Source organism: Nerophis ophidion, linkage group LG20 (assembly GCF_033978795.1).
Source record: "Nerophis ophidion isolate RoL-2023_Sa linkage group LG20, RoL_Noph_v1.0, whole genome shotgun sequence".
Classification (NCBI taxonomy): Eukaryota; Metazoa; Chordata; class Actinopteri; order Syngnathiformes; family Syngnathidae; genus Nerophis; species Nerophis ophidion.
Window position 1 is genome coordinate 29,883,689 of NC_084630.1, and position 12,872 is coordinate 29,896,560.

The 12,872-nt window shown below is 43.7% G+C and overlaps 1 protein-coding gene across 1 annotated transcript in view; it reads left to right on the plus strand.

The window, feature by feature from the left end:
* The window catches only part of cnnm2b (cyclin and CBS domain divalent metal cation transport mediator 2b), a 295,147-nt gene that overhangs the window by 204,186 nt on the left and 78,089 nt on the right, over positions 1 to 12,872 (plus strand). The window contains exon 4 of the mRNA XM_061880950.1: positions 11,759 to 11,928. Coding sequence (XP_061736934.1) covers positions 11,759 to 11,928 — 170 coding nt within the window. The remainder of the gene's footprint in view (positions 1 to 11,758; positions 11,929 to 12,872) is intronic.

Below are 12,872 nucleotides of genomic sequence, written 5' to 3' on the forward strand. Positions count from 1 at the left end.
GGGATGATACTTGTAAGAAACTTACTTTATTTGTCGCCATGGAGGCGAGGATTAGTGATTTAGAAGTCGCTAAAACACTGCCGACGGCGGCTGGACATTATCCGCTATCTAGCTAGCCATGTCTTGAAGCATCTCTTCCTGAGGGCGTTTCAGTGTTACTTCACCTTTATTGTTACTTTTTAAGCCAAAATGCGTCCGTTTTCCCTTTTCTGTCTACACACTGTATCTGCTTATAAGTACTCTGTGATTGTGCGCTGCCGAACATGCTCGTCTGCTCGTAAACCAGCAATGACACAACGTGACGACGACAGTAGGGACGAGGGGGGTGGTGGACCGGCACTTTTCAGAGGCGGTATATCACCGAATATGATTTATTAGTATCGCGGTACTATACTAATACCGATATACCGTACAACCCTACAACTAACATGTATTTTTATCTTCAAACAATTGTGCATGAACATTCACTGTTTCAAGCAATTATAGACACCATTTACAGCTGAGGGTCTTTAATGTGACAATGTAAACATCCATTGTACAACAATAATGTTCAGTTAAGTGTCTTTTGAATTAGGGTTGTACGGTATACCGGTATTAGTATAGTAACACAATACTAATAAATCATATTCAGTACTATACCACCTCTAAAAAGTACCGGTCAGCCCACCCCCACACCCCCCCCGACGTCATCATGTTGTGTCATTGCTGGTTTACAAGCAGACGAGCATGTTCGGCAGCGCACAATCACAGCATACTTACAAGCAGACACAGTGTGTAGACAAAAATGAATATTATCAACAACAGTATCAATATTAATTATAATTTCAGCATAGCAGTGATTACAAATCCCTCACTGACATTATCATTAGTCATTTATAAAAATAATAAAAAAGAACAATAGTGTCACAGTGGCTTACACTTGCATCGCATATCATAAGCTTCACAACACACTGTGTCCAATGTTTTCACAAAGATAAAATAAGTCATATTTTTGGTTTGTTTAATAGTTAAAACTAATTTTGCAATTAGTTGATAAAATAGTGTCCTTTACAATTATAAAAGCTTTTTTTTTTTTTTTAAATCTACTACTCTGCTTGCATGTCAGCAGACTGGGGTGGATCCTGCTGAAATCCTATGTATTGAATGAATACAGAATCGTTTTGAATCGGAAAAATATCGTTTTTGAATCGATAATCGAATCGAATCGAAAAAATCGATATATTATCGAATCGTGACCCCAAGTATCGATATTGAATCGAATCGTGGGACACCCAAAGATTCACAGTCCTAGTGTCTACATAAGCGGCCGTAAGACCCCAATTCAGTATTGACACAATTTTGGAAATAAGAGCTAAAAGGTGCTGTCCACGCATGTGGCCACTAAACCTTTAAAGGTTTTAAGTCATAACTTAAATGTTGGCTTTGAGCTAGACACATAGTCTTTTCTCAAGGATAAGGCTATCACTTTTGCATACCGAAGTCCCAATTAAAGCCTCTTTTCCTCCAAGAAGTGATCCAATCTACCTGCGAACACATAAAACTACGGGGCTGTATCTTATTATGTGCTCATATACTTTTTATTTCATTAAAATTGGTGGTTTGCCTTCTCCAAGTTGAATATAAATCTTCACCATAAGCAAAACATGATATGAGTTAATTAATTCACTTCATTACAAACACACTTCTCCAGCATTCTTCCCCTTTTTTACAGCGTCACACCCCTGAACCTTGACAGTCCCGCACTGTGCTGAGTATCGTAGGAGATGTACTTTATTTGTTTATTTATTTTGTAGTTTATTTTTGGACAGGTAAATATACATTGGTTGGTTAGTCGGGCAGAAATGTAGACATTGGTTGGTTAGTCGGCGGGGTTGTAGACATTGGTAGGTTAGTTGGACATGAAAGTTGGTTGTTTAGACGAGTATGGAAGTTGACATCAGTTAGTCGGGCGTTGAAGTTGACATTGTTTGTTAGTCTGAAGTGAAGTAGACATCAGTTAGGTAGTTGGGCATGGCAGCAGACATTGGTTGGTTAGTCGGCAGGGTAGTAAACATCGGTTGGTTAGTTGGACATGAAAGTTTACATTGTTTTTTTAGTCGGGTATGGAAGTTGACATCAACGACAAAGCGCCAGAAGAAAACTACCCTCACCAAGTTTTTCCTTGATACCGTCACACGTCATGGCATTATTGTGAGGATTTTAAAAACTTCAACCCCGCGGCATCTGCAATACGTTACATCCTTAACCGATACCACTCGGACTTTGTGTACTTGGATGGACTGAAGAGTGTTAGTTAGGGCAGGGGTACGTGTCCAAGGAAGTGGGGGCCATTTTGACATTTAAAAAAATCTGTCTTCACATCTAATGGCTTATACCAGGGCTCCTAAATACAAACACCGTTTTCATAAGAGTTGGGGAATTGTGTTAGATGTAAATATAAACGGAATACAATGATTTGCAAAACATTTTTAACCCATATTCAGTTGAATATGCTACAAAGACATTTGATTTTAAAACTGATAAGCATTTTTTTTTCTGCAAATAATCATTAACTTTGGAATTTAATGCCAGCCACACGTGACGAAGAAGTTGGGAAAGTTGGCAATAAATACTGATGAAATTGAGGAATGCTCTTCAAACACTTATTTGGAACATCCCACCGGTGTGCAGGCTAATTGAAAACAGGTGGGTGCCATGATTGGGTATAAAAGCAGCTTCCATAAAATGCTCAGTCATTCACAAACAAGGATGGGGTGAGGGTCACCACTATGTAAGCAAATTGTCGCACAATTTTAGAACAACATTTCTCAACGAGCTATTGCAAGGAATTTAGGGATTTTTACCATCTACGGTCCGTAAAATCATCAAAAGGTTCAGAGAATCTGGAGAAATCACTGGACGTAAGCAATGATATTAAAGACCTTTGATCCCTCAGGCGGTACTGCATCAAAAACCGACATCGTTGTGTAAAGGATATCACCACATGGGCTCAGGAACACTTCATAAAACCACTGTCAGTAACTACAGTTGGTCGCTACATCTGAAAGTGCAAGTTAAAACTCTACTATGCAAAGCCAAACCCATTTATCAACAGCACCCAGAAACGCCGCCCGCTTCGCTGGGCCTGAGCTCATCTAAGATGGACTGATGCAAATTGAAAAAGTGTCCTGTGGTCTGACGAGTCCACATTCCCAATTATATTTGAAAACTGTGGACGGGGTGTCCCCCGGAACAAAGAGGAAAATAACCATCCGGATTGTTATGGGTGCAAAGTTCAAAAGCCAGCATCTGTGATGGTATTGGGGTGTATTAGTGCCCAAGGCCTGGGTAACTTGAGTGCAGGCTAATTGGGAACAGGTGGGTGCCATGATTGGGTATAAAAACAGCTTCCCAAAAAATGCTCAGTCTTTCACAAGAAAGGATGCGCCGAGGTACACCCCTTTGTCCACAACTGCGTGAGCAAATAGTCAAACAGTTTCAGAACAACGTTTCTCAAAGTGCAATTACAAGAAATTTAGGGATTTCAACATCTACGCTTCATAATATCATCAAAAGTTTCAGAGAATCCGGAAAACTCAATTCACGTAAGCGCCATGGCCGGAAACCAACATTGAATGACCGTGACCGTCGTGTCCTCCGGACCAAAGAACCATCAGCACTGTTCTAGGTGCAAAGTTAAAATCCAGCCTCTGTGATGGTATGGGGGTGTATTAGTGCCCAAGGCATGGGTAACTTACACATCTGTGAAGGCACCATTAATGCTGAAAGGTACATACAGGTTTTGGAACAACATATATTGCCATCCAAGTAACGTTATCATGGACGCCCCTGCTTATTTCAGCAAGACAATGCCAAGTCATTTGTTACAACAGCGTGGCTTCATAGTAAAAGAGTGCGGGTACTAGACTGGCTTGCCTGTAGTCCAGACCTGTCTCCCATTGAAAATGTGTGGCGCATTATGAAGCCCAAAATACGACAATGGAGACCCTGGACTGTTGAACGACTATAGCTCTACATAAAACAATGGGAAAGAATTCCACTTTCTAAGCTTCAACAATTAGTTTCCTCAGTTCCCAAACGTTTATTGAGTGTTGTTAAAAGAAAAGGTGATGTAACACAAAGGTGAACATGCCCTTTCCCAACTACTTTGGCACGTGTTGCAGCCATGAAATTCTAAGTAAATTATTATTTGAAAAAAAAAAAATAAGTTTATGAGTTTGAACATCAAATATATTGTCTTTGTGGTGCATTTAGTTGAATATGGGTTGAAAAGGATTTGCAAATCATTGTATTCCGTTTATATTCACATCTAACACAATTTCCCAACTCATATGAAACGGGGTGTGTAGGCGGCCAGCGAGCCACATCCAGAGCCTGTGGAAACAGTCTTTCATTGTTCTAAAAACGTAGTAATGTTTGTTATAGTCCTGCGTTAAAATAAAAAAATGTAAAAGTCTGCAAACGTAAAAATAGAGAAAAAAATGAAATGTTGATATTAACGCAGCACGGATGGATCTATTAAATCGATTAAAAGAAAAAGCTTTAATTTATATATTCTATATAATTGAATGAGTGTAACTAATAAAATGTGATCAAATCCAGACGGCTTGGAGAGCCCGGAACTTTAAATACGGTTTGTGGTGTTGTTTTGTGCGTGTCCTGATCTGTGTGGCAGCAAACAATGGAAAGTTTTTTATTTCTATTAATAATTTTTGTCCACGCACTCATGTTAGAAGTGCAATTTTGCTGATGATGTGGATTTATTTGGAAAAAAAGAATGAAAGAATGAAAAATACTTCTTTATTTCAACTATTTCCCCCCAAAATTTGTGTTCACATAGGATAAATGTGACGTTGACAATAGACCTCTCCACTTACCACAACCCTTTTTTGTTGTTGTTGTTGTTGTTTTTATTCAGTGACAATTCTCTGTATGTTTGTGATTTTTATTTTTATTGTAACTTTTTTTTTTCCATTTAATCAGTTAGTGTGATTCTCTATCTGCTTGTGGTGAAGAGGAAGGCAGTACATTGCTACCCACCATACTTGCCAACCTTGAGACCTCCGATTTCGGGAGGTGGGGGAGGGGGGGCGTTGTCGGGGGTGGGGCGAAAGGGTGTTTGGGGGCGTGGTTGGAGCGGGGGGCGTGGTTAAGAGGGGTGGCGTATAATTCACCAACTCGAGTATTTCATATATATGTATATATATATATATATATATATATATATATATATATATATATATATATATATATATAATATATATGTGTGTACAAAATACTTGACTTTCCGTGAATTCTAGCAATATATATATTTTATTATATATATATAAATAAAATGAATAGTTGAATTTCTGACGGCACCTATCAAATACACAGTAATAAAAAACACAGTTCTACTAAATGTACTGTGCTTGCTGGTTACTAAAAAAAAAAAAAACACTTACCTTTCAGTATTTGAGTAACCTTTATTCTGCCATTTGCGCATTGGCGAGCGACCTCCGAATCTGGGAACATATCCTTCACGGATTTGTTGTAGACATTCACAAATGAGAACGGGATGTTGCTTCCAGCTATCAACATAGCCATCTTTGTCTCAGCATAAGATACACCATCAGGTCTCCATTTTGCGAGGTGGGCCATAATAATGGGTTGTGAAAGATGCTCCGCTGCGGACGCTTTGTGCTTCGCTGACTGACCGTTCATGGCCGAGTATATCCATTCGGCCGCCGTGTTCAATGGAGAACTCTGTTCTAGAAAATTTACAGGCAACATACCCCTTCCCCTTCGAACTCTCCTGGATAAACTGAAATTCTTGTTTCCAATCGTTCTGGAACTTGCAAGCGTATTTTTTCATTTTGCTCGTCGACGGTGTAATATATTGGGTTGGAGACAATAACCAGGCAACGTGATGAAGTTACGTCTCTTTACTGTGGGCTTTAGAACAGACTCCCTAATGCATGTTCCTTGACTGCACTTAAATGTAGAATATATTTACATTCTATTCTATGTACAGTAGATGGCAGCATTGTCCTGTTTAAGAGGGTCACAACATTGAGACAGGTCTGCATGGAGCTGAAGAGGACTCGGCCTCCAGCTACGCCTGAATTCCAGGAGATTTTCGGGAGAGGCTCTGAATTCCGGGAGAGTCCCGGAAAATCCGGGAAGGTTGGCAAGTATGCTACCCATTGTGGACTTTTTTTTTTTTTTTTTTCCAAGATGGCGGCACGCACGGACGCAGCGGCCTACGGCTCTCCATTCCAGTGCTCTTTCCTCCTTTTTTTCTTCTTGTTTTTGTTTTCCTTTTGTGCACCACCTGTACTGCAAACACCCGGTACACCCGCCAGTTACTCTTGGATATCGGGAACTCGCACCAGATATCTGTTTCGAAGGACTTTCACCAACAACATCCCAGAGGACATAGCAAGAGCCCCGGGCTCTCCATGGTTTGTTGTTGGGTCTGGGAAACGGCGCAGACAGAGGAGGGAGAGGAAGTAGAAACATGGCCGCAGGTCCGGCGTTTTGCTCAGGCTTAGTAAACAACCCCACAAGCCACCTCTACAGAGCCTGTTCCACTCCAATGCCAGATCCCTCGTACAGAAAATGGACGACCTGGAGTTACAACTCGCAGGAAACCGCTATGTTCAGGACTGTTGTGCTATGATCATCACCGAAACCTGGCTTCACCCGTAAATACCTGATGCTAGCATGCAGCTAGCCGGCCGCACTCTGCTCCGGCGGGAAAGAACTAAGGGTCCGGTTAGAGCAGAGGAGGGGGGCTCTGTATTTACATGCTTGAGAACTGGTGCAACAACGGGACAATCATTGAACAGCACTGTTGCCCGGACGTGGAGTACATGTCTGTTAGATGTTGGCCTTTTTTTCTCCCGAGAGAGCTGTCTGTTGTTTTCATCACGGCTGTATATATTCCACTGGACGCCAAAGTAAACACAGTGCTCTCTCTTCTGCTGAACACCGTTAACGAACAGCAGCGAGCCCACCCCGACGGTGTTCATATCATAGCGGTGGATTTTAATAAGGCCAATCTGAAGACTGTACTCCCTAAGTTCTACCAGCATGTGAAGTGTTCTACAAGGGGCAAGAACGCCCTGGACCACGTGTATACCAACATGAAGCACGCGTACAGAGCCACACTCCTCCCCCAGCTTGGACAGTCAGACCATCTTTCCTTCCTGTTCTCTCCTACCTACGCCCCCATCAGACGCGAGTCCAGGCCCATCACAAAGACTGTTATAACCTGGGCTGACGATGCACTCCCCAAACTTCTGGACTGCTTTCAACACACAGACTTGGACCTCTTCCGACAACAGGAGCTGGAGACAGCCACAGGAATGGTGCTGGACTACATACAGTTCTGGATCGGGAATGTGACTGTGGGAAAAACCATCCGGGTTTACCCCAACAAGAAACCCTGGATGACCAGCCAGGTCCGCACACTCCTCAGGGCTCGCGACGCAACCTTCAGGTCAGGGGACAGGGCACTGTACAGTGCTGCTAGAGCCGACCCAAAGAGAGGGATTAAAAAAGCAAAGGCGGACCACAGGAAGTGCATAGAGTCCCGTCTGTCCAGCAATAACTCACGGGAGGTGTGGCGGGGCATTCATCCCATCCTGCCTGAAGTCATCCAAAATAATCCTGGTGCCGAAGAAGTCTCCCATCACCAGCCTGAATGATTACCGACCAGTGGCCCTCACTCTGGTAATCATGAAGTGCTTCGAGAGGCTGGTTCTCCGGCACATCAAGGACCATATCCCTCCAGACTTCGACCCCCACCAGTTCGCATACCGGGCGAACAGATCCACAGAAGACGCAATCGCTGTTGCTTTCCACTCTGCTCTGAACCACCTGGAGCAGCAGCAGAGCTACGTCCAGATGCTCTCTGTGGATTATAGTTCTGCCTTCAATACAATAATCCCGGACAGACTCTGCAATAAACTGGAAACTCTTGGCCTCCCCCCTCTCACAACTGCCTGGATAAGGGACTTCCTAACGGACCGACCCCAGAATGGGAGACTTGGCTCCCACCTCTCATCCACCCGCACGCTGAGCATCGGCTCCCCACAGGGCTGTGTGCTGAGCCCCCTCCTCTACTGCCTCTACACCTATGACAGCAGTCTTGCCCACAGTGACAACCTTATCGTCAAGTTTGCTGACGATACAACAGTGGTCGGGCTCATCTCCATGGGTGACGAGGCTGCCTACAGGGAGGAGGTCCTGAAGCTGACGGCCTGGTCTTCGGAGAACAACCTCGCTCTCAACACCAGCAAGACCAGAGAGATCATTGTCGAATTCAGCAGGAACAGCACCGACCCTGCCCCTCTCTACATAAACGGCGAGCATGTGGAGAGGGTCCACTCCTTCAGGTACCTTGGAGTCCACATCTCTAACGACTTTTCCTGGACAGTCAACGCCACATCAATCATCAAGAAGGATCAGTAGCGGCTTCACTCTGGGAAGCGCTACAGGTGCATTAAAACTAAAGAACAGCTTCTTCCCCAGGACCATAACCACTCTGAACGAACTGCCCCATTGACCCTCATAACTGCCTTCTCTTCAGTGTACACATTGTTTTCTTGCGTGCACACATCGCACTGTATGGAATAGCCTCAATCTCGTTACCCTGCTTAATGACAATAAAGCTGATTCTGATTCTGATTCTAAAATGTAGGCTGGGGGTGGAGTAGAATGTTATTATTTAACGTTTCTTATTTTTTTTTTTTTTTTTAATTTTTGTTTGTATTTTTGTATTTTTTATAATTTTTTGGGGGGGTGGGGAAAAAAAAGGTCTGTTTTCTCAGTGCCTGTATTAGGATTTCCCTATCAAATGAATAAATAAATAATATTAAAAAAATATCCATATATCCATCCATCCATCCATCCATCCATCCATCTTCTTCCGCTTATGCGAGGTCGGGTCGCGGAGGCAGCAGCCTAAGCAGGGAAGCCCAGACTTCTCTCTCCCCAGCCACTTCGTCTAGCCCTTGCTGGGGATCCCGAGGCGTTCCCAGGCCAGCCGGGAGACATAGTCTTCCCAACGTGTCCTGGGTCTTCCCCTTGGCCTCCTACCGGTTGGACGCGCCCTAAACACCTCCATAGGGAAGCGTTCGGGTGGCATCCTGACCAGATGCCTGAACCACCTCATCTGGCTCCTCTCGATGTGGAGGAGCAGCAGCTTTACTTTGAGCTTCTCTCGGATGGCAGAGCTTCTCACCCTATCTCTAAGGGAGAGCCCCGCCACCCGGCGGAGGAAACTCATTTTGGCTGCTTGTACCCGTGATCTTATCCTTTCGGTCATGACCCAAAGTTCATGACCATAGGTGAGGATGGGAACGTATATCGACCGGTAAATTGAGAGCTTTGCCTTCCGGCTCAGCTCCTTCTTTACCACAACGGATCGGTACAACATCCGCATTACTGAAGACGCCGCACCGCTCCGCCTGTCGATCTCCCGATCCACTCTTCCCCCACTCGTGAACAAGACTCCTAGGTTCTTGAACTCCTCCACTTGGGGCAGGGTCTCCTCCCCAACCCGGAGATGGCACTCCACCCTTTTCCGGGCGAGAACCATGGACTCGGACTTGGAGGTGCTGATTCTCATTCCGGTCGCTTCACACTTGGCTGCGAAGCGTTCCAGTGAGAGCTGAAGATCCCAGCCAGATGAAGCCATCAGGACCACATCATCTGCAAAAAGCAGAGACCTAATCCCGTGGCAACCAAACTGGAACCCCTTAACGCCTTGACTGCGCCTAGAAATTCTGTCCATAAAAGTTATGAACAGAATCGGTGACAAAGGGCAGCCTTGGCGGAGTCCAACCCTCACTGGATCTGCGTCCGACTTACTGCCAGCAATGCGGACCAAGCTCTGACACTGACCATAAATATACATATATATTATTTAAAAAAAATGCATTGAGGCTGTAAAGTGTGTTTAATCCGATTAATCGAACAAACTAATTCATAGATTGCTATTATAATTACTTTATAGTTACAAATGCAACGATATGATACGATATCCCAGGTAATTATTTTCTAAGAATTGTTACACACTGAAATCTATTATAACCAAGTTTCATTCATCCATCCATCCATTGTGTACCGCTTGTCCCTTTTTGTGTCGCGGCGGGTGCTGGAGCCTATCTCAGCTGCATTTTGGCGGAAGGCGTCGTACACCCTGGACAAGTCGCCACCTCATCGCAGGGCCAACACAGATAGACAGACAACATTCACACTCACATTCACACACTAGCGCTAATTTGTTTTTGGAGGTGGGAGGAAGCCGGAGTACCCGGAAGGAACCCATGCAGTCACGGGGGGACCATGCAAACTCCACACAGAAAGACCCCGAGCCCGGGATTGAACTCAGGACTACTCAGGACCTTCGTATTGTGAGGCACATGCACTAACCCCTATTCCACCGTGCTGCCCAAGTTTCACTAAAAAATAAATAAGTAAACAACACACTCAATGTGCACGGTTGAATAGCTGCTTAGGAAGCTAAATTTTTATTTTTTATCAAGTTTAGTGGTATATTGTTTGTAATAGGAAACAACTTTAACATGTCTTGTATTGATGTTAGAATTTAAGCTCGCAAGTTACTTTTTCAGTAAATGAGCAGTTTCAGAGTTTTTCATGGCAGTCAATCATGGTTTTACGATGATTTAAATGTGAAATGGTAATACTAACCGTGGGGGATTCATGATACTGTACCAGTAATCATTACATGGCTCCACATACAGTGGGGCAAAAAAGTATTTAGTCAGGGCAAGTTCTCCCCCTTAAAATGATGACAGAGGTCTGTAATTTTCATCATAGGTACACTTCAACTGTGAGAGACAAAATGTGCAAAAAAAATCCAGGAATTCACATTGTAGGAATTTTAAAGAATTTATTTGTAAATTATGGTGGAAAATAAGTATTTGGTCAACCATTCAAAGCTCTCACTGATGGAAGGAGGTTTTGGCTCAAAATCTCACGATAAATGGCCTAATTCATTCTTTCCTTAACACGGATCAATCGTCCTGTCCCCATAGCAGAAAAACAGCCCCAAAGCATGATGTTTCCACCCCCATGCTTCACAGTAGGTATGGTGTTCTTGGGATGCAACTCAGTATTCTTCTTCCTCCAAACACGACGAGTTGAGTTTATACCAAAAAGTTCTATTTTGGTTTCATCTGATCACACGACATTCTCCCAATCCTCTGCTGTATCATCCATGTATCCATTTTGGTATAAACTCAACTCCTCGTGTTTGGAGGAAGAAGAATACTGAGTTGCATCCCAAGAACACCACACCTACTGTGAAGCATGGGGGTGGAAACATCATGTTTTGGGGCTTTTTCTGCTAAGGGGACAGGACGACTGATCCGTGTTTAGGAAAAAATGAATGGGGCCATGTATCGTGAGATTTTGAGCCAAAACCTCCTTCCATCAGTGAGAACTTTGAATGGTTGACCAAAAACTTATTTTCCACCATAATTTACAAACAAATTCATTAAAATTCCTACAATGTGAATTCCTGGATTTTTTTTCACATTCTGTCTCTCACAGTTGAAGTGTACCTATGATGAAAATTACAGACCTCGGTCATCATTTTAAGTGGGAGAACTTGCACAATCGGTGGCTGACTAAATACTTTTTTGCCCCACTGTATACTGTACCACAATGTCGCCTATTCCGCTCTCAGATGCTCATACTGGTCATTGTGCTGTCATTCTCACAGCCTCCTTGTCTGTCTCCGTAGAAGTCGACCTGTTCGCTCCGCCGCAAATGTCTGAAAAGATTCTGCTGCGCTTGCTGAAGCATCCCAATGTCATCCAGGAGCTGAAATACGATGACAAGAACAAGCGGGCGTCCGACCACTACCTCTTCCACAGGAACAGGCCTGTGGACTATTTCATCCTCATTCTGCAGGTGAGTAGGAACATTCTGACCAAAGAATGTCCACTGACTCGGACTTGTATTTTTGAAAGGAAAGATCATGTCGAACGCTATATATTGCCAAAAGTATTTGGCCACCCATCCAAATGATCAGAATCAGGTGTCCTAATCACTGGTGTATAAAATCAAGCACTTAGGCATGGAGACTCTTTCTACAAAAATTTGTGAAAGAATGGGCCGTTCTCAGGAGCTCAGTCATTTCCAGCATGGAACTGTCATAGGATGCCACCTGTGCAACAAATGCAGTCGTGAAACTTCCTCGCTCCTAAATATTCCAAAGTCAATTTCCTTCATTATAAGAAAATGGAAGAGTTGGGGAACACCAGCAACTCAGCTGCGAAGTAATAGGCCTCATAAACTGACAGAGAGGGGTCAGCGAATGCAACATGACTGTGCACCAGTGCACAAAGCAAGGTCCATAAAGACATGGATGACAGAGTCTGATGTGGATGAACTTGACTGGCCTGCACAGAGTCCTGACCTGAACCTTCCAGATGAATTAGAACGGAGACTTCGAGCCAGGCCTTCTCGGCCAACATCAGTGTGTGACTGTACCCATGCGCTTTTGGAAGAATGGTCAAAAATTCCTATAAACACACTCCACAATCTTGTGGACAGCCTTCCCAGAAGAGTTGAAGCTGTAATAGCCGCAGAAGGTGGACCCACAGCATATTGAACCCTATGGGTTAGGAATGGGATGGCACTTAATATTAAGATTAGTTTACTTCAAAAGGGACAATACAAAAAACTTCAAGTTCATATGTGAGTCAAGGCAGGTGGCCAAATACTTTTGGCAATATAGTATATTCGTGTGTCGTTGTTTTCTGTATTTGTGTCCTGCACAACGCTCTTATTTGGGTTTCATTTCCTGTCTCTCTCCCTGAGTTGCTGTTACCCCAACCCTGTCTCTGATTGGC